At 37.6% G+C, this 21,918-nt stretch overlaps 2 protein-coding genes across 3 annotated transcripts; one reads left to right on the top strand and one right to left on the bottom strand.

The window, feature by feature from the left end:
- Positions 1-1,198: 1,198 nt before the first annotated feature.
- On the top strand, positions 1,199-16,223 carry LOC122274961 (arginine biosynthesis bifunctional protein ArgJ, chloroplastic). Of its 2 annotated transcripts, none has more exons than XR_006228469.1 (17): positions 1,199-1,453; positions 1,574-1,699; positions 1,957-2,080; positions 2,346-2,419; positions 3,073-3,117; positions 3,421-3,471; positions 3,566-3,634; positions 3,803-3,861; positions 4,077-4,146; positions 4,585-4,665; positions 4,749-4,835; positions 7,795-7,917; positions 8,313-8,375; positions 8,794-8,871; positions 8,965-9,093; positions 15,265-15,335; positions 15,942-15,987. XR_006228469.1 is itself a non-coding variant. In XM_043083844.1 (17 exons), the coding sequence occupies exons 1-17, from the start codon at positions 1,394-1,396 to the stop codon at positions 16,022-16,024; spliced, it is 1,410 nt and encodes a 469-aa protein (XP_042939778.1). In that variant the 5' UTR covers positions 1,201-1,393; the 3' UTR covers positions 16,025-16,223. The 2 variants fall into 2 exon arrangements, 1 of the variants encoding a protein (XP_042939778.1); XM_043083844.1 differs by having other exon boundaries at positions 1,201-1,453; positions 8,948-9,093; positions 15,942-16,223.
- A 562-nt stretch (positions 16,224-16,785) lies between these two features.
- On the bottom strand, positions 16,786-20,700 carry LOC122274962. The gene is made up of 3 exons (XM_043083845.1): positions 20,474-20,700; positions 17,760-18,089; positions 16,786-17,356 (listed from the first exon to the last, which is right to left on the bottom strand). The coding sequence occupies exons 2-3, from the start codon at positions 18,072-18,074 to the stop codon at positions 16,985-16,987; spliced, it is 687 nt and encodes a 228-aa protein (XP_042939779.1). The 5' UTR covers positions 18,075-18,089; positions 20,474-20,700; the 3' UTR covers positions 16,786-16,984.
- Positions 20,701-21,918: the final 1,218 nt, after the last annotated feature.

Below are 21,918 nucleotides of genomic sequence, written 5' to 3'. Positions count from 1 at the left end.
AAAATCCAGGTTAAATTCGATACCCAACCCGGGTGTTTTCTGGGACGGTGCCCGTAACCGGAATCCGATTATCCGAGTTTCGAACCGGATCAGAAAAAAATCTAACCCAGTTGCCCAGCCCTATATGTAGGGTCCAAGGAAATTAAAAAGGTTGAACCGTTGCATGGAAATCTAAGAAATTAAAAATTCACAATCTTCTCCCATAGCAAGCCCAACCATTACTAAAATAACTAAAAACAATAATATAAATTAATTAAAGACAACAGTACCCTTACTCAAATTAAAATAAGACAACCCATACATATCCCTTTTCTCCTACATAAATTCGAGATAGCTCACAGCCCCCACAAGGCTTGAAACACACAGTTTTGTTCTTTTTTGCGTGGTTCCTGCCACGTTTTTGCAAAAATACTTCAGTTCTCCTCTCCCTCAAACAGGAAACACTATATTTTAATTAAAAAAAATGATATTTACAGTTATGATTGTGTAAGAATTGTCTAATTTTTTTAAAAAAAGTAAATTAATATGAGATACATAAAAAAATTAATTTTTTAATTATGGATCTTACTCTTTTTTAAAATAATTGTATAATATTTACACATTTTAAGATTATATGTAACATTACTTTTTAATTTAAAACATGATTGGCTTCATTGGCTTGTGCATTGGGACTATAGAAATTGTGACTCTATTTAGAATTTTTTTGAAATAAATAAATATCATAAATTCTTAAGTAAAACTAATGAGTGCTCAATATCTCTTCAAAATATACACTAGAAAAAAATTTGAGAATAACATTTTTTTCTAATAAAGACAAATCTTTTTTATTTTTTGATAACACGTGTTTAATCTCAAAGAGCCTCATTGTAGATTACTCGTTATATCAATATCGAAAAAAGTTAGGGATTCTACTAGGAGCCACCGCTCTAAAGTTTTTATTTTTAAGGTTTTTTTTTTTTTTTAATTTAATGGTTAAGAAAATATTATTTAATAATATTATAAAACTTTTTAAAAAAAGTATTTAAAATTATTAAAAAAAATTATTGGAAGCTCCCACCGAGCCCAAAGGTGGTTGTATACCCACCCTATCAATATCGCGCACTTAGGAATTGGTGCTGGAAATCAATTCCACCATTGCTACTTGCATTATTGTAATAACTATTTCATATTTCCTATCAAAAAAAAAAAAAAAAACTATTTCATATTCGGAATCATTACTTATTCTGCTTCTTACATCATTGATTGTTCTCTTTTCATTGTCTTCAAGTACGCCTACTTACAAACCCGTCCAAAACCCTCACTGTCACTTAAACCGTTGAGTTAACCCTAAATCCTCCATTTGCAAATCCAAACTCCAGAGACAACCAGATCGCTTTACTTTGTGTCTTTAGAGATGTATCAATATGCCCCTCAATTCGTCTCCAGGGAACTTCCAGCTCTTAGTAGCCCAAAGGTTGGTTTCACTCGTCACAGTGTATTTATCTGCCGAGAAAAAAAGTCGATGAAAAGGATTCGCAGTGCTTCACGTGCAACCTTTTCACGGGACTATTCGTTTTCTTCGTTGTTTGTGCAGGTTTGGAGCTATTCTGGTTCGTCTGGGCGGGTAGTTAAAGTACGTGCTGTTTCCTTGAATATGAGTGATACGTCGAATTACATTCCAAAGGCTCCGATTTTTCTCCCCGAGGGGCCATGGAAGGAGGTGATCAACTACTTTTTGAATGCAAGTCTTGCATTTTTTATCGAAGAAAGTTATGTTTTTAATGTAACAAATATATGTAAACGATATACATCGATGTCGCGCGCATCCTACTTATTATTTTACTTCTACTTAATTAGATGTATGCTTCAATGTGATATGTGCTTCGATGTGAATTATTTATCAAAAAAAAAAAAAAAAGCTTCGATGTGAATATCCAATCAACTCTGCTAATTGATTTAAGGACTATGAGTACGTAGGTCCCTGGGGGGGTTACTGCCGCTGAGGGATTCAAAGCTGCCGGAATTTGTGCTGGTTTGCGCGTGAAACACGATAAACCTGATCTTGCACTTGTCACTTGTGATGTGGATGCCATATCTGCAGGTTAGCTTGGTTTCATTTTTCCGGGGAATTTAGGTGTAGTCATTTGTACGCTTTGTTGTAATCATGTTTCCCAGTCGTACCTTATGTGATTTAATTTTTCTCTTTAGTTATTCTCTGCTTCTGCTTCTTCTTCTTCTTCTTCTTCTTTTTTAGGTTTTGCTTTTTTTTAACTGTGTGGCTTGAGACGTTTTGACTCTTTGAAACGTTTTGACTCTTTATAACTAAAGGATTTGACTAGAGATACTATCTCATGATTTATTTACAGGCGTGTTTACTACGAATACGGTTTTAGCTGCACCAGTCCTGTTCTGCAAAAAGGCATTAAACAATTCAAAAACGGTATGGCAGAGTATCATCTTAAGCTCCATTTTGTGCATATTATGTGTGAAAAAAGAGAGGGCTGAGCATGAATTTTAGAAATTAGTTTATGACGTGATCATTCATTAATTATTGATTTTTCTGATCAGTTTCCCTATGTGGTAGATTTTATATATATAGATATTTATTTATTTAAGGTACTTTACTTTGAAGTGCTTGTGTTGAAGATAACTTGGAGGAATCCATCAATTGCCCGTCACCTCTTTAAGAACAGAAGCCAGCACCAATGTTCTGCTTATTTTCACTGGATTTTATATTACATGATAAACATAGGCTGGGCATGAGAACAAGGTCACAATTGCATGATATTGAAGTACAAACATTGTTATGGAAATGATGATTATGATGATGATGTGAGTTTTCAGGTCAATTGTTAGGTGTCATGTCATTAAATGAATTATTATTCATGCATTATGTATCTTAACTGACAGATTATGTAAATGTACATTGCTATTTCCTCCCCAAAAGGCTACCTTGAACATTTGCTATATTATTACATACTTTGTCATGATATGGCCAATACATCTATTACTTTGTGTTTTCAGTCAGTTTGGATATTTATATGTTTTCAGTTTCTTAACATCTGCTAATAACTCAATCATGCAACTTCTCAGGCGCGTGCAGTGTTAATAAATGCTGGACAAGCAAATGCCGCAACGGTAAGACATCTGAGTAGTGAGATGTTCTGCTTGTCCTATTTTTCCAGATGCTGCATGGTTTCATCTCAATTTAGAAAGGCATCAAAGAATGTGTGTGTGTGTGTGTGTGTGTGTGTGTTTTTTTTTTTTTTCCCACCTTGCTGATAGTGCATCCCTTGGGATTTCTTAAGTCATCCACATGATGCTGGCACTGTGAGAGTCTTTTTTTTTTTTCAAAAAAGGGCAAAACTTAAATTATAAATTGCTGTTGCTGTGAGGTTGAACAAGTGTTATGTGGCTAAATGACCTTCCAATGATGTCCAGGGTGATGCAGGATATCAGGATGTTATAGAATGTGCCAGCTCGCTTGCTGAGGTATGCTATGTTCAGAGTATCAAACCATAATCAATGTGGTTGTACAAGTTCAATTTGTTCATTCTCATCAGACTAAGAATTATTGACATTACAGCTACTTCAAATGAGGCCAGAGGAGGTGTTTATTGAGTCCACAGGTGTAATTGGTCGAAGAATAAATAAGGTAACTAGGTGATCTTGGGTATGTTATACCAATCACATATATGTGCACCGCACTTCCCGAATATAGATCAGCTGAAAAGTTCTGCAGCCTATTTTGTTTTCCAATAATTAATGTGTGTTTTTCTTGCAATGTTTCCTCATATAATCTTTATTTTTGTTACATATGCAGGAGGCACTTTTGAGTTCACTTCCAAATCTAGTAGATTCATTGTCATCATCAACTGAGGGGTAATGCTCATGTTTTGGCCAGTTGTGTAATTGACATTAATCCATGTTTATGAAGGCACCTGTTCCATTCTTCAATGTCATATTCATTATGTATAATTATATTCACCTTCTGTTACTGAAGTATGCATATGCTTCAAATGATCTCCTTGATAGGACATTTTGCTGCTATTTCCTGTTTCTTTAAACACTCTTGACTCTTATCAGTGGATGCACAGGGCAGATTCTGCAGCCGTGGCAATCACTACTACTGACCTTGTTAGCAAGAGTGTAGCAATTGAGTCTCAGGTGTGCAAGTACTTGTTTTCTCACGTCAACTTGCATTCATATTTGTACTACTTTTTCACAAAATTAAACCAATAATAATCAGTATGCAGACATTGTATTAGTAATTGTTCTACTCTCTTGGGTGGAGACATGAAATCAGTGACTCTTTCAAAGTTTTGATATGAACAATATTTATAGTTAAAGTTAAATGGTCTATCATAACACTGATTGTATTTTACCACAGTTATACTTTTAAACACCAAGTTAAGAGTGTTAAAAAGTTGAAATTGTTCATTTATTTTGTAGAAAAGGTTGTTTGATCTTGAAGCCAGGAACTTAGAATTCTTCAAATTTATTATTCTCTTGCAAAAAACTCCTATCAAGCAGATAGGCCTTTACTTATTATTTATTTTGATAAGCAAGGCTATAGGCCTTTATAAAAGTTAGTAAATTCTTCAGGTTGGAGGGAGAACGGTTAGAGTTGGGGGAATGGCAAAAGGTTCTGGGATGATCCATCCAAATATGGCTACCATGCTAGGTGTATGTCTTTCATATTTTTCTTTCATTTTTTCCCATAAACGTTCAAGTTTTTTCATTCCTTGAAAATGGCATCTGTGTTCCAGGTGATAACAACTGACGCGCTGGTTGCAAGTGATGTTTGGAGAAAGATGGTACTGGCTGCTGTAAACAGAAGTTTCAACCAGATAACTGTATGGAATAGATTAATCTAATCTCATCCATTTTTTAGTAATATTGTTCTTAATATTTTGTTGACTGGTACTTGAAAAGTATTTTTTGACTACCAAAAATTGCATCATGGTTTAGTTGAGCTGTGAATCTTCAAGAATCACATCTGTACAGGTTGTATCATGTTTGTGATTTCAGCCACCTCTTTTACACGAAAATCTTCCCACCTATTTCTCTTGCATGTTCATCACCTGTGTATGCAATTGATTTGTTTTAGAGAGTTGTTAACTTTTCACCTCTTCTACCAGACCAAATTTTTCATTATTTTGCCTATCAATGTGACAAGCTTTGCCTCCAATACATGATGCTTGATGTCTAGACTGCCAATCTCTGACCTGCACGTTCTTTATAATGCTCCTTCACATCCATAAATATCTTCTATGCATGCACGCATTATTACCATTTATATTTGATATGAAACTTCTTTGTAAATTTTCTTGACACTAGAATTATGAACTTTCCTGACATCAATTTCAAACAGCCCATGGTGCTTTTTCACTGGGACTAACACTTTGAGAGGGGGCAAACTGACAAAGCCATAGTCCCTCTTTTTTTTTTATAAGTATTGATCAATGAATAGGCATAGCCGGGTACAATACAAAAGTATGCCCTAACTATGTAGGCACAATAGAGACAAGAAAATCATGTAGATCCAGGCCATTAAAGTCTACAACAATGGCCCAAGTTCATAGAGTTCTAATAAATAAAGCTTTTAGCTCCTCCAGCGATCTCTCCTTGTATTCGATCATTGCGCTCTTGCCACAAACACCACATGATGCATATAGGGAACATCTTCCACACAACTTTAATCTATTGAATGCCTCTTAGATTTGTCTAGTTGGCCAGAACTGCCACTATTGTCTCGGGCATAACCCAAGTCAAGTCTAGTCTACTGAACACCTCATTTCATAACACACTAGCTATCTCACAGTGTAGTAGGAGATGGTCCACAGATTCACCTCCATTCCTACACATGCAACACCAATATGCAATGATCACCCTATGTTTCCTCAAATTGTCGGCTGTGAGGATCTTACCCAAGGAAGCTGTTCACACAAAGAATGTTGCTTTGGGAGGAAGCCCTCTCCATGGAAACTGAATATTTGGCTCTTGTGCGAGAAACTTATAAAAAAAGTGAACCGAGAATGAACCTTTACCTGCAAGTATCCACCACAACATATCTTCTTGCTGGTTGCTCGGTTTTATGGAGTATAAAAGGTTGAAAAAGTCTTCAAAGCTGCTCATTTTCTAATCTTGTGCCGCCCGACTAAAATTGGTATTCAATTGGATTTGCACCCCGATATCACCATGACTTCAACCACTAAAACATCTTTGGCACTTGCAACCCGGAAAAGTGAAGGAAATAAATACTTTAGAGCATTGTTACCACACTAAATATCACTTCAGAATTTAATCTTGGAACCCTCACCCAAAAAAAAAATCGTGTGTCAAGTAAAGACCCCCCATCCTGTTCTAATGTGTTTCCACAATCCCACTCCATAAGCCCCTCTCACTTCTTTAGTACACCATCCCCTCCATAAGCCTCCATATTTGCTCTCAATTACCAACTTCCATAGGGTTTTTGATTCCTTATTGCATCTCCACAACCATTTTTCAAGTAACACCCGATTAAAAATTCTCATATTTCTAATACCCAAACCACCATTTGAGATAGGGCAACATACCTTCTCCCACTTGACTAGGTGGAATTTGAACTCATCACCCACTCCACTCCACAAGAAATCACGTTGAAGTTTTCCAATTTGGAACGCCACAATTGCTGGGATAGGGAATAGAGACAAGAAGTAAGTTGGTAGATTAGATAATGTACTCTTAATCAAGGTAATCCTACTACCTTTCAACAGGTACATTCTTTTCCATCTTGCCAGTCTTTGCTCTACTTTCTCAATCATTGTGTCCCATAATGAAAACGCTCTCGAGGCAGCCCTCAGTGGGAGTCCAAGGTAAGTCATAGGAAGAGAGGCAATCTTACACCCCAGAGTGCTAGCCAACTATTTTATATGATGAACACCTCCAATTGGCACCATCTTTGATTTGTCGAAATTCACTTGCAACCTGGATGTTGCTTCAAAATAAAGGAGAAGGGCCTTCAGTACTTGAACCTGGTTATGATCTGCCTCAAAAGATTGTCATATGTTGGCAAAAACAGTTAATAACTATCCTCTTTATATGGAATAGGGCAATGGTTATATCTTCCATTGAGTGGTGTGCGATTGCTGATGATCAGTTCTTGATGGGTCTGACCTCCTAACCCTGAGCTGGTCTTGTGATCTGAAAATTCAGAAGGCAATTGAACCAAGCCAGTACAGTACACATCAGGTTGTGCTGTTTCGGTTCCTGTGTTTTACTGTCTAGAGTTGCTCTCCTAGTGGAGGCATGTATGTCTTTGTGTGTGACATTCCAAGTTATGTACATTTATTAATACAAATAAGAGTTTGACAATTTTGTTCGTTGCGCTTTGTTTCCTTATTTTATTTGCTAATGTAAATCTCCTAATGATGAATTTTTGTATCATCATATTCTTTTTCATCATTGCTCGGTTTCGGAAACTTCTTTTACCTCCGAGAGAGGGATCATTTCTTTTACAAGATACAAGTCTTTACACTGAATAAGTCACACCCAGTCACGTTTGACTGATGTGGTGCATTTTAAGTGGGTTTTGTTCTAAATGGTTTACTTAAAGTCATTTAAAGCTGGCATGACTTACTCAATTTGAAGAGTAGCATTCCTCATTGCGAATATGTTTCCAAATTGGTACTCATGTTTTGAATTGTGTCATCTTTGGAAAGTATGCTTCTTGATGTAAGCACACAAGTATCCTTTTAGATGTGGTGTGATATATCCTGCATAGTGGGACCTTGTGAAAGTTAATATTTATCTTGTTGATGTGTGGTGCAACAGGTAGATGGAGATACTAGTACCAATGATACTGTTATTGCTTTGGCTAGTGGGTTATCTGGATCAACCAGGATAGCTTCTATAGACAGTTATGAGGCAATGCAACTCCAAGAATGCCTTGATGCGGTAAGTTTGGCTTCCATTAAACTATTAACTCAGTTATAAAAATTAGTTTACTTTGCTTTATTGATTAGGGTCCATTTGCCCACACTGGCACGATCTGCCCCCACCCAAAAGAAAAATCCATTCACAAAGAAAACTCTTATGCGTTTTTACACCTCCCAATTTAACATTATCTGAACCAGTGTTTTTTTTTTGCTTCACTAAGTTCATTATTATGAGAGTCGTACTTTACTGAAATCTTATTGGTTTCTAACTTTCTAGTGCTCACATTACTTTGTAAAATAGGTTTTCGAATGGTATGAGAGGGTCCATATTTCTCGGGAATCCTCAAATTATATGGTTTCAAACTAGGTATTGGGTTCAATCTATTCAGAGTCCAATCAATTTCAATTTTTCAGGTAATGCAAGGCCTTGCCAAATCAATAGCTTGGGATGGAGAAGGAGCAACATGCCTCATTGAGGTCTGCATCTTTCTTTTCTTTTCTTTTTTAAGAAATAAAGGGATACCCTTTTCCTGTCAAGGCTCTCTGTTCTTGTAAGCCAAGTGTGATGCTGCTCATTCGCCTCTGTTAATTGCACATCCAACAGGAAACTACAGAACCTACTCTTGTGGCTGAATTATGCTAAGCACTTGATATGATCACATATAATCTGTAAACAAATCTCTTCTGAGCAGCATTGTGAGAGGGAACAACTCTCATATCTGTAAATCCTATGATTCTTTCCGCGCATTCTTTTAGAAGATTTAAAAGAATGAGAGTAAAATTTTGAAGCTTATCTCTATGACTTGTAATTTTAACTCAGCAATATGATGAGTTCAGAGATAGTAACTGGCCTATACATTGAGATCTTCCAGCTAATTCAACTTTATGCATGTAGGTGACTGTGACAGGTGCAGACAGTGAGGCTGAAGCATCAAAGATTGCACGCTCAGTGGCATCTTCTTCTCTTGTTAAAGTACAATTTTAAAGCTTGACCATTCTTTTGATATATCACTTTATCGAAGTCTAATCTACTCAGTTCTTTTATTCAGTCTGCCGTATATGGCAGAGATCCAAACTGGGGACGTATTGCTGCTGCTGCAGGCAATGCCGGTATTTCTTTCCAACAAAACAAGCTTCAAGTGTTGCTAGGAGATATCCTGCTCATGAATGGTGGGGAACCACAACCATTTGACAGGTTAGAATAAGGTTTGAATTCTATATTTAAAACCGTACTGTTATTGTATGAAGTTCATATCCTACTCTCTGACTCCCTTGGTTGTTATAATCTCATTGAGTGAGACAGAAGCTCAAAGTGATTTCTTAAGGAGCTGTGGTTCGTCATATATATTCAGCTCAAGAACAGTGATTAGGAAGGATGTTTGTTGGTTAAAAAAATCTGCGATTTTCACTGTACTTTGATCCTCTACTTTCCTCGGTCTATCTTTTTCCAGTAAGTTTTTAATATTATCGTTGGGTAATATTAAATCTCTCTGTCTGTCATGTTATGAATATAGGTAGGCAAATCACTTCCCCCCCTCTTGTGTCTTGCCTGGGAAAAAAAGAAAAGAAAAGAAAAACTGCTGCCAAAGAAACCTAATGTTTAGCATTATCACTTGTACATTATCTGTGGAGTCTGCCTGATTTCTCTCAGGACTCTCAACATCTCCCACCAAAACTAGTACCTTCTTTGATCACAATTGACACAGCTTCGAAAAACCTGTTTCTTTTAACAGTACACAACTATAGATGCTGTTTACAGCCTCTTTTTTCCTTTTTATAACATTACTTGATTGAAGAAGTTACTTTTTGTTGAGAAACATCCACGTTCTTATCTTCTAAATGTATATATTTAGATATTCATTTTGCAATGCTTGACAATTGTATACGTTAATGTAATACTTATTCCAGAAAGGCTGAAACCATTGATCCTGAAGATCACATCCCTAAGATATCTGTTCATTTGTACATGTATCATATTTATCATAGATACAAGAACAATTTCCAATCTGATTTTTGTAGTTTTATGCTAAAATGGGGCGTTCATGGTATTGATTGGGAGTAAGGAGTAAGGAGTACTGGTCGTCGCGAGGCTGGCAGAGGTACCATCGGCAACGGCTGAGTTGGAGGATACGATAATGGAGGAGCCTACGATAGCGACAGGATCCATACAAGTCATGGGTTACCAACTTCCCTCACTGTCGGCCGGCAGTTTTCTGCCTGGGTATGGATAGGAAGGGCCGATGGGAAGTAGATATGAAGAGGAGGTGGGAGTTTCAAGTGCTATCCCCTTTGGTGAAGATTCTCCAAACAAGGGCCTCCGATAATGCAATGTGTACTATGGTGGGGGGTGATGGGGATTTCAGTGAAGGACTTTCTCAAATGATAGGTGCTATGTGTGAAATTCCTGAGTGGGAATGCAGGCCTCCCTTTGCTGAGGAGGAGACAGGGTTGCTGTTGGGGTTGCAGTGGGCATCTAGGGAAGGAATTGAGATGGATGGGTAGTCTATACCTCTAAAATCTATGCCACCATGTCAACAATGACTGGGTTATTCATAAGGTGCAGGAAATCCAGCCTTGTGTGGGGATTGAGTGTGAAGGTTTGAAGAACAATTCATGGCTTTGTTAACTGCCATTGAAGGTCGAAACGCTCAGGTTAAGAAATTTGGTCTAAAAAAACAGAGTGAGCTCAAGAGATTAACTTGGTCTATCAATTATGAGGCAGCTTAAGTAGAGAAAGATCTAAAGGGAGGGGGTGGACATTTTCTTTATAAAGCCTAAGATTTTATCTTGGAATGTCTGAGTGCTCAATGAGGTTAATAAGCGCCTGCGGATAGAAAATTTGTTCTGAGAGTGGAAGGCAGACATTGTGTGCTTGCAAGAAACTAAGATGAAAATTGCTTCAAGAAGAACTGTTAGAAGTTTGTGGAGTTGTCCATATGTTGACAGGGTTTTCTTGGCTTCAGTTGGGGCGTTAGGTGGTATATTAGTAATGTGGGATTGAATGGAATGGATAAAATGAAGGAGTATATCGGGGAGTACACAATGGCTTCTCTTTTCAAAATATGGAGGATAATTTTAGGTGGGCTTTTGCTGGAATTTATGAGCCGACTGTGGACAGTAGTAGTAACTATTTATGGGAAGAGTTAGCCGGGTTACACAACTGGTGGGACCTACCTTGGTATATAGGAGGGGACTTTAATGTTAAAAGATTCTCAAGCGAAAGATCGGGAGATAGCAGGTTGCAGCTATCAATGTTGAGTTTCTCGAACTGTATTTTTGATATGGGTTGGTAGACATCCCTCTCATGGGCAGTGCATTCACATGGTCCAATAACCAAACGTGGTCTAGATTGGAAAGATTCTTCGTTTTCCCAAAGTGGGAAAGAAATTACCTAGAATTATGTCAAAATTGACTACCTCGCCTATGTTCCAACCATTTTTCCATTTTGTTGGACTATGGGGGTATTCAAGGAGGACGAAGATATTTAAGTTTGAGAATATGTGGCTAACAACTAAAGTCTTTGTGGAATGGGTCAGACAATGCTGATCCTCCAATCAGATCCAAGGCACCCATAGTTTTATTCTTGCAGGTAAATTGAAAGCTTTAAAGAAATATTTAAATCTTTGGAATTTGCAGTCTTTTGGAGATATAGGCAACTGCAAAAAGCCACCATTGAAGGAGCTTCAAGACATCGAGAGGGCATAGGTGGGATGGGCTCTTTCTTTGGAGGAACTCTCTCGGAGGACAAAACTAGTTTCAAAACTAGAGAGGGCTACCCTGTTGGAGGAGATATCTTGAAGACAAAAATCTCGAGCTTTATGGTTGAAAGAAGGTGATTGAAGAACAAAGTTTTTTCATAGAATGGCCAATTCCCATAGGAGAACTAATGTCATTGAGATGATGAATATTGACGAAGCTGTTTGCACGGAGATACTTGTGATTCATGAACATGTTGCCGGTTATTTTGAACAATTGCTTATCGAGGTAGAAGGGTGGAGGTCGTAGATTGATGGGCTAGCGTTTGAGTCCATTGAGTAGCAGAAGGCCTCTTGGTTGGAGAGGCCGTTTAAGGAGACCAAGGTTGATGAAGTGGTGAGGAAGATGGTCAAAGACAAAGCACCTAGTCCAAATGGATTTTCTATAGGTGTCTTCCAATCTTGCTGGCAAGTGGTGAAGGAGGACTTAATGAAGGTATTTCATGCTTTTATTTTTCCTTCCTATTAGGAGGTTTGAGAAAAGTCTTAACGCCATTTTTATTGCACTTATTCTCAAGAAGATTGGGGCATCGGAGGCTACGGATTATCAACCCATTAGCCTGTGAAGGCCTACAATTATGTTAACTGGGATTTCTTGTTGTACTTGCTTGGGAGGTGTGGTTGTGGGGAGAGGAGGTGCTCATGGATTAGGTGGTGTATATCGATAACGAGGTTCTAAGTTTTGGTGAACGGTAGCCCAGTTGGTTTTTTAGCAACTCCTGGGGGCTAAGGCAAGAGGATCCTTTGTCCTCACTCCTCTTTGTCATAGTCATGGAGGCTTTGAGCAGAATGATTACATCTATGGCAAACAATGGTTTCTTGGCTAGATTTTCAGTTGGTAATATAAACCGAGGTACCCTTAACATTTCTCATTTCTTGTTAGTAGATGACACCTTAATTTTTTGCGAGGCAAATTAAAACCAAATCCAAGCACTAAGAGCATTTGCAAGTCCACTAAAGTCAAAGCCATTGAAGATATTAATCCACAATGAACTATTCATTCTAAAATCAAAATAATGATATAATATTATGTATTTTAATAATAATTTTTTTAAATATATATATATTTTTATATATTTGGCAAATACACTCCATATATTAATTAATAATTTATTTTTTACTTAAAATTATTGTTTCCCAACAATTTTTTATATTAACCTAATTATCCAACATAATATATCCTTATTTACAAAAATATTACCTGAAAAGTTGGACATAATATAGCCTTGTTTACTAATGAAAGTTTTATAAAGAATTTAATAAAGCCTTGTTGATTATTTGTGAATAAAATATGGATCGGTGATAGTGAGACTCCAACTTTGGAAATTCTTTTAGAGTTACTATAACTCAAAGTCTAAGTTAAGGGTTTTTACTTAGTCCAATGCAGGCCATTTATACAAAATTTAGCTATATTTTCGATTTCACTAGCATTTGGCTAGTTCAATGCCAGTGCTCTAAGGGCACTTCTAATTTGCTTTGAGGTTGTATTAGGGTTGAAAGTGAATTTATCTAAGTCACTTGGTCCTAGTTGGCGACGTTCGTAACATTCGGCTGTTGGCTAACATTCTTGGATGTAAGGTTTCCTCTTTCCGTATAAATTACCTTGGCCTTCCTTTGGGGGCCGCCTCCAGGGCTAAAACCCATTTGGGATGTAGTCATTGAGGAGATTGAACTTAGATTAGTAGGTTAGAAGAGATTGTATTAATCGAAAGGTGGTAGGATTACCCTAATCAAAAGCACTCTATCCAATCTGCAAACATGTTTTTTTTCATCCTTGTTCCCAATTCTAGTGAGTGTGGCAACACGAATTGAGAAATTACATTGGGATTTTTTGTGGAGTGGACTTGGGAATGAATTCAAATTTCATCTAGTCAAGTGGGACACGATATGCTTCCCAATCTCTTCAGGTGGTTTGGGAATTAGAAATTTGAGGGTGTTCAATTGGGCTTTACTTGGGAAATGGTTTAGGCGTTGTATATCGAACATGAAGATTTATGGAAGCTGGTGATTGATTTCAAGTACGGAGGCTTGTGGGGGGATGGTGCTCTAGGGAGGTATGTGGGGTTTGTGGTGTGGGTATATGGAAGGGGCGTGCTTGCTTTTCATTCTAGAATTGTGACGGGAGAGAGCACCCTCAAGGACTCATTCCCTACAGTGTTGAGGCTAGAACATGAGAAAGAAGCGTCAGTGGCAGACCTCATGGAGATGGCTGGTGATTTAGTCCAATGGAATGTGAGCTTCACTAGGGCAGCCCAAGATTGGGAAGTTAACAGCTTAGCAGATTTTTTCCGACTCATATACTCCAAGAGACCGAATACTCAAGGAGCTAATACATTGTGGTGGGTACATGCCAAAAATGTTTATTTTCAGTTCTTTCTTTCTATAAGGCCCTTACACGACCGTAGAATACTCACTTTCCATGGAGAAGGATTTGGAGAAATAAGGCGCTTCCTAGGGCAACTTTTTTTGCTTGGACAGGGAATCTAGGAAAGATTTTGATGATAGATAATTTACAGAAACGCAAGGTGATGGTAGTGGATTGGTGTTATATGTGCAAACAAAGTGTTGAGACTGTGGATCATCTTCTACTACATTGTGAGGTCACTAGAGTATTATGGGACGATGTATTCAAACAGGCAGAGTTGTTATGCCTGCAACAGCGGTCAAACTTCTGGCATGTTGGACGAACCTAGAAGGTATTCCACAAATTTCAGTTGTATGGAATATGATTCCTATATGTATTCTTTGGTGCATTTGGTAGGGAATGGAATGACTGGACGTTTGACGACAAGGAGCATTCATTGGAGGAGATTAGATTACTTTTTGTTAGAACTCCATATTTCTTTTTTTTTTTTTTGGGGGGGGGGGGGGGGGGGGGGGGGAAGCTGATTTCAATTGCCTCAATTCTCATGATTTTCTTGTTTCTATGCTAGCTCTTGTATACCCCCTTATGTACTTTGGAATGCCTATTCGTCTACTTATAAAAAAAAAAAGGAGTAAGGAGTCCTAAACTTCTCATTTTTTTCCTACTCACATCCATGTGTTACCAAAATCTTGTATCCATCACTACTTGGTGCCATCTTTACTTGAAAAAATTCTGTATGATATTTTTTGATTGCCATACACTTCAAATATACAATCAGCCTTGTTGGGTTAGCCACAAATTGTGTAGCCACCATCCAAAATTCGGTATATTTGCTTTTTCTAAGAGAGATCATCTAGTTAGTTGCCTGTTCCTTTTGTTCCTACATGGTCATCGTACTTGTCATGGTGCAAAACTAGTGGTTAAAGACAGGTTTGGGATGAGTTTTAGACTTAGACATCCCCAGATTTGGTTCTGCTCTACGAGTTGTCTTGGATTACTTGATCTGTGGTTCTGGCGGATGGGATTGTGTATGTGGGGATTTACTCACAGGGGTGGGTCTGAAGGGCTAAAATTCCCAAGTTTGTTTGTGGGAAGAAATATCCTTTCTATATGAGATGTGCAGGTTTTTAAAGGGTACATACATGCGTGTTGCAGCATTTACTTTTCAGCAAGTCATTTTCTCTATTTAGGAAGTCTCTTGGCAGCATTTACCTACAATCTCTTGATCAATTGGAAGTGTTTTCAGGGCTGCAGCAAGTAACTATCTGAAGGAGGCTGGTGAGACGCATGGGACTGTTGCAATTCATGTATCAGTTGGTAAGCTTCTTAAGTGTGCAGTAATCGTGCATTTCTTATCTTTTTGCTTTGTGTTGATGGCTACCTAAGGAATAACGCTCTTTTGAAGACACATGGAACCCACAAGTTTCCAGACATTTAGTTATCTGCAATTTGGTCTGATAACCGTTGGTGACAAAATGAATAATGGTTTAGTGTCTTTATCCAATCACTCTAAATCCGTACGATGCGCTCTAGCCCTTATGGGCTAGGGTTCCTAAATTCTCCTCCAAAATAACTGCTACTCTTTCCAGAAGAAAGAGAAGAATGGAAAGCAATGTGTCAGCTCTTTAACTATGACGATTTGCTAATTTGGGCTGTATCTTCACAAAAATAGAATTACAACTGTACTTGACAACTCTTGCTTAGTTACCCACCAGTTGGTTTTAGTAAACGGATAAGAAATTCTAAGAGATATCATCAACCAGCTGGTTCACCTTTGTTGAGGTAACCAACTTTTAATGACCTATCATTGTTGTCGTCAGCACTTTCTGTAGACATACTTGTGTATGATGCAATTGTATATCTCCAATTGTATATCTCTCAATCTTTATCTTCTCTGATTTCCCCTTTCGCTTCTCCCAACAGGTGACGGATTAGGAAGCGGGCAAGCATGGGGATGTGATTTAAGTTACGACTATATCAAAATAAATGCGGAGTACACAACATAGAAGGTTTCTTCTTGTCATCTCAATATTTTCTGCGCACTTCATGAGACTCTAGACTAATAAAATGTTTTTGAAGGGGTGATGTTTTATCATTGCCGTTTCTTGCCGGTGTGAACAAGGGTAACATGTTGTGTGTTTTTCACGAGAGATGAGCGCCTCGAGAGCATATAATGTAGAATGTGCAAATCATAATTCTTGCAAATTAGAACCGTGCGTGTCAAAATCCTTCGGAAAAGGTTTCTTTTGAATAGGCTGGTCGTCCCATCGCCGCCTCTTTCGAGGTTTAGAGACCAAAATGCACAAATTTTGCACATGCGATTGCAGGTGAATATTCCATTGCTGTTTTGGGAGGTAAGAAATTATTTTGCACATGCGATTGCGGGTGAATGTTCCGTTGCTGTTTTGAGAGAGAACTCGGAAGTAAGAAATTAAAACTGCGGTGGTCCTTCATACAATCTTCGGAATCAAATAATACCTCACCATGGCACAAGTTCTCTAAAAGGCTAATAAGCTCCTCACAACCATTCAAAACGCAAGCAATTTAAGAGGCTAAAACGGCAAAATTAAATCAACCAAACTCTGATGTAACTGAGAAGCAGGAATTGAAACGAAGGAGAGCCACCAAATCACTTTCTAGATCTGACAATAGGATCATACCAGTTTGGTGGAAGCCTGAGAAGTCTGTTATCTGTCGCAGCATTATTAACAGCGGGCACGCCTCTTTTGTCACAAACAAGACACGATACAATTATACTGACAAATACTAACTTAAAAATCAATCTGCTAATTATATTTTCACAAAATCATCAAACAAGTTGTAGAGCTTATCACCACACTGAACAAAACTTTGCATGAAGCATTCATAGTTCTTAGACCACCAAAAATTAAAAACAAGCGCAAAACCATTAAAGGATAATACTTATTTATCCACACACCAGATGGGACATCCAACGAAAATGTGATTCATGAGGCTTCAGCAATTGAGTAATGCATCTCAGTGCGTGATTTATGACGGTAGCTACTCCCACAGTAGGAGTTGGAGCTGCCAACTTCATAATTCCCAAATTTACCAGAAATCTTGGTCGATTTGTGAATATGTTTCTTGTCTTTGCCGCTGCCTCCTTGTGAAGAGTTGCCCCTCTGCCCTTTTCTCCCATTTCTCTTCTCATTTTTCTTGTTTTTATACTTCTGCGATCTCTTGCTTTTGACTGTGTGTGAGATCAATGTAGGCGGTGGATCATATACATCAGGAGCCCATTTCACTGTCAGTGTTTCCTGCAGAATCCCTCGTTTCTCACGGCTACCTTTCATGGCAGATACAAGCTCCAAAGGGGTCTGTGATATTGGATTATATATGGCATAAACACAACAAGAAGGGGAAAAATCTGTTTATATCAAAACATTAGGAAGCAAAAAGTAATTATTTTACATTACAACTTGTGTAGCACCAGTTTGATACACCCGACAAACATTTGAAAAAAACCACCTGAGTTTGCAGACTTTGAATCTATTGTTTTAGAAAAACCCAGCCAAATTAAAAAGCATCAAAGAGTATTGGATTTAAAAACTGCAAGGTGCTTGCATATATTTGTGTACACGCACACATAGGCTCACAACCTAAACGGCAGCACAGGAAGGGAAAGTTAAAAAGATACCGCCAACAGATAATATGCAGCCTTTAAATATTTCATACTTTTTCCTAACGAAGGCAAGAGTATCCTACTAGTAGAGAGCTTACAGGCAAAGATATGGATCGTGAGTGGGCCTGATCCTTGGAGTCCATAGAAGTGTGTTCCTGCAACCCTGTTTCACGCTCCTCATCTTCCTCTTCCGAAGAAGTCGCAGGCAACATCACCTTTGGAAATGGAAAAGTTACACTCTTGTTTAAGCACTTCTCAGGGGAAGTTGCTTGCCACGTTTTAACCTGTTTGTATATGTCTTCCACTTCCTCATGCCCATCAGATGCAGAGTCTGTCTCCTGAGCTTCTTGGATATTTAATGACTTATCAAGAGCATCTCCAAGGACATTTACATCACAAGATTGAGCGTCCATCAACAAAATCAAGTTCTACAAGAATAAGAGCCAGCAGATGCATATTAGAAACATCACGTACATTGCTACTTGGGATATTCCTCATTCCAGTAAAAAAGACAGGTACAGAAACCTTGAGTCTCCAGTGGCAGCACGTTAAGTTCTAAATGTGTTCTTAAACGAGGGAAAAATAGATTCATAAAACTTATGCATATAGATGGAAGAGAGAAGTCACAATGTCCAAAATAAATTCCTTCATACAACCGAAAATATTGATTAAATAAATTATAGCAAATGCACATATTCTGCTGTGGTATGGCTTGTTTTCGTTGATACCCTCTCACAGTTTTCAATTTTCATAATCCCACCCAATGTGATATCCACTCTTAATCCAAGACTTTTGTCTCACTTCCATTAGATTCACCAATGGGATTTGTGTCACATGACATCATCTGACATAAATCTGATCAGCCAGTCACTTCTCACATACACTTAATTCCTCTAATCACCACCACACATCCACACAATGGTCTACCCAAAGCCCAAAAAAACCCACCACTATAAATAATACCACCACACCACTTGTCACCCAAGACAAGAACATTAAAATGCAACCACATGGGATCAATTGGCCCAATCCAAACATTTTTACCCATTAAAAAAAAAAAAAAAAAAACCTATACTGAAAGAGGATGTCCAATCCTAACATGAAACCACAAAAAAATGCAAAGAACATTCAAGAAAAAAAAGAAAAGAAACACAGGCAGCATGGTCAAGTGGGGCAGTGACTGAATTTGGCTTTCCTGTTGGAGAATATTGGACAATTGAGCACAATGTTTGAGCCTTGGGCTGCCAGAATGCATCATGACAATGATGCTGATTTATGTTATGAGATTTGAATGGATCAATTAGGACACACTTAGAGGATGTGTTGGAATTTTCCATCAGATGAGAAAGGTGACCATTGTAACCAGTAAAGTTGATCAGTACCACAGAAATCCCAGGGTGGGTAAGTTTTTTAAAATTCAACACCCACTGAGCAGGCATTGGATATAGGGGTGTCAAATTCAGATTAAACCCAATTACTTGGGTGTTTACTAATGCATATTTATTCTATATAACATAAAATACAAATCTTAAATCATTTTCTCCTTAGAGATTATGGTTTCTCCATTCTCAATCCTGACTTCCGAGCACTCATTTTCATTTTCATTTACCTGCAAATTCTCAACAGCCAAATGGGACATTAGCGTATTCCTTTTTCTTTTTCTTTTTTTCTGCCTTTCTGTTTGCTGAGGAATAAAAGAGTGGATAGGCAGAGCCTGAAATCAGTTTCAAAGGACAGGCCTCACCAAATAATCTATCAAGAATTAAGATGGATCAGTTTTGGTAGGTGTCTGACCTCAGGCAAAACGGTATCAGGTAGGCCTAAACACCAACTGATAGGGTGGCCCGAAAGCAGGAATGACACATGATTAAGTTTCATCAGATTTAACATCCAATGCTGACAGAAGAGGGTACACATTTCAAATTGGTGTGCCAAGGGTCTAGATTGATAGTTAAGAGTTCAAATTACAAAAGAGGTGGTGGTTTGAGGAATTAGATTAGACAGGAAACGAAAGAAAAAGAGATCTGTTTTTGACATAAGCAATAAAAGCTCTTTAGTAGTTTCTTTTGGCGGAAAATGATTAAAAAAAAAAGAAAAAAAGAAAAAGAAGAAGCCCTTTAGAGTAAATGAATAGACTATAGAGAAATGGAGGTGTTTGTGACATAAGCATAATAGAAGTCCTCTAGTCATGTGTCTTGGCAGAAAATGATCAGTGAATGGGTAGGAATTCCTTTGTCTCGGTTAGAGGTCCCTTTGGAAAAAAGTAATGTTATTGAGGGTGATGAAAGTATATAATATATTAGAATAATCGAAAATCATAAAGGTACGATTAACAAAATTAAGGACCGAGGGGACAATAAAATTTCTAATGCTCTCCTCAGGAAATAATTGACCGATGTTGCCAATTAAAAAAATAATAATTTACCGGTGTTCATGATCGATCCACAAGCAACATAGAAGGTATATGACAAAAATTAAAAGGAAAAAAGATTAGGCAACATTCACATCTTACTCCCAATTTGTGGTTTTCAATTTGTAATTTAACCCCACAAAAAAAGCTAGATACTTTTGAAAGCACGTATACAAAAACATTCTCAACACTAAACATGAAGAATTTTCAAAGTCATATAATATAACATAATATAGAACAAGATAATCGCATTATTGAACAGATTAATGAACGTAAAGAGTTTGAAGATTATCATCAATGTTCATTGAAGTAAAAAGTTGGTTTGAACACATCGGGTAAAATCATCTGCAGACAGGCATTAACATATACATCGAAATTCACTGAAATTAAAAAATAAAATACCTTAGAGGTATCACAAACTCGGAAGGCGTGTTTAGTATCTGCCAAACCGCTGCAAACTTTTTCAGCCTTTGTCGATCCAAAGCCAGGAAAAGAAAAATCCCAATTGCTCTCGATCTCTGATTTCCAGACAAACTCCCTTGCAATCTCGTACAGACCGCCGAGAAAGGAGAAAACCCCAGAAAATATGACCAAAAAAGAGAAAATTTAAAACGAAAAAAAGCTAATGTTAACTAAGATTACCACGCCGGTCACTCTTTTCAAGATATTTCAGACGATGAGAAGACAATCCGCCATGGAAAGAAGCCAAGGAAGGAACGAAAGGACCCATCAAGAATTGAACGGGCACCGAAGGCATATTTTCTATGCTCTCCGAAACCCGACAGGAAACCCCTCGAATCTCTTAGCCACGATGGCGATTAAGCAGACGCGATAATAAATTCAACGTGGAGGATTCCGACAAATCAAGGCGCAAAACCCCCAAAAACAAAAATCTGGGTGAGTCAGCGAGTTTGGAGGAGATCAATGAGCACCAGAGGAATGGGTCAGACGTTGGATCAGAGAGGTTGGATCAGAGGAGATAAGGCAGACAGCTAAGCCGATTCAAGCAGGTGGGTGGGTTTATAAATTCAAAGTTTTGGACCGTAGACAATCAAGAACGTACACGTCCTCATCAATTAGCAGATAGAGAATTGGGAGAGAGAAATAGATATTTGTAACGGAAGTTGGATGTGCTCAGCAGAAAAGTCGTGAGATCTAACAGTCCAGATAGATTGTACTTTACATCTGACGTTCGGTAATAATAATAGAGACTGTAGCTGAAGCTACGCCAGCATTGGGCCCATTCTGGTGTAAAAGCGAAGGATCCCCACTGTCGAACTTATCCAAAACGACCCCACCTTGTTTTGTTTATTTGCATCTCCGGCGACAGCATACCAAGTAAAGTTGTCTACGAAGAACCTATAGATAGTCTAGGCTGCGTTTGGGTGTGGACGGGATTTCAGAAAGATTATCGAGTTATGTACGAATAAATCGAGATATATATTTAAATATATAAAATATGTTAAAATATATTGTTTTGATAAAAAATTAAAAAATATTAGATCTCAACTGACAACAATAACCCATTTAAGATAGATTAGGATAGTGTCATCAACTAAAATGAGAGGGATATCTAAAATGGAGAGTTTAGAAGGTGATTATGAATTGAGAGATAATTTAAGAGCAAGAATTATATTTTTAGGTTGATATATGTATTATATTTAATTAAGTGTTTATATAATATAATTTGATTTAGAATATAAATTTTAAAATTTAAATTTTATAAATTAAATTTTACTATTTAAATGATATACTCGTCAATTTGAGAATTTAATAACTCATTAAAAAGACTTATGTATTTTATGCTACATTGCTATTTGATAGGAGGTAAAATTAGCACTAAATTT

The sequence above is a fragment of the Carya illinoinensis genome, chromosome 9 (genome assembly GCF_018687715.1).
Source record: "Carya illinoinensis cultivar Pawnee chromosome 9, C.illinoinensisPawnee_v1, whole genome shotgun sequence".
Taxonomy (NCBI): domain Eukaryota; kingdom Viridiplantae; phylum Streptophyta; class Magnoliopsida; order Fagales; family Juglandaceae; genus Carya; species Carya illinoinensis.
Note: the sequence above shows the minus strand (reverse complement) of the source record. Positions and strands in the feature narration are given on the sequence as shown.

Bases quoted from the DNA above. Each gene is read 5' to 3' on its own strand.
- LOC122274961 (XM_043083844.1), top strand. From the start codon at position 1,394: ATGTATCAATATGCCCCTCAATTCGTCTCCAGGGAACTTCCAGCTCTT. The intron at 3,118-3,420 runs GTAAGACATCTG...AATGATGTCCAG, and splicing joins GACAAGCAAATGCCGCAACG to GGTGATGCAGGATATCAGGA. The intron at 8,872-8,947 runs GTACAATTTTAA...TCTTTTATTCAG, and splicing joins CATCTTCTTCTCTTGTTAAA to TCTGCCGTATATGGCAGAGA.
- LOC122274962 (XM_043083845.1), bottom strand. From the start codon at position 18,074: ATGGACGCTCAATCTTGTGATGTAAATGTCCTTGGAGATGCTCTTGAT. The intron at 17,357-17,759 runs GTAAGCTCTCTA...CCAATATCACAG, and splicing joins CACGATCCATATCTTTGCCT to ACCCCTTTGGAGCTTGTATC.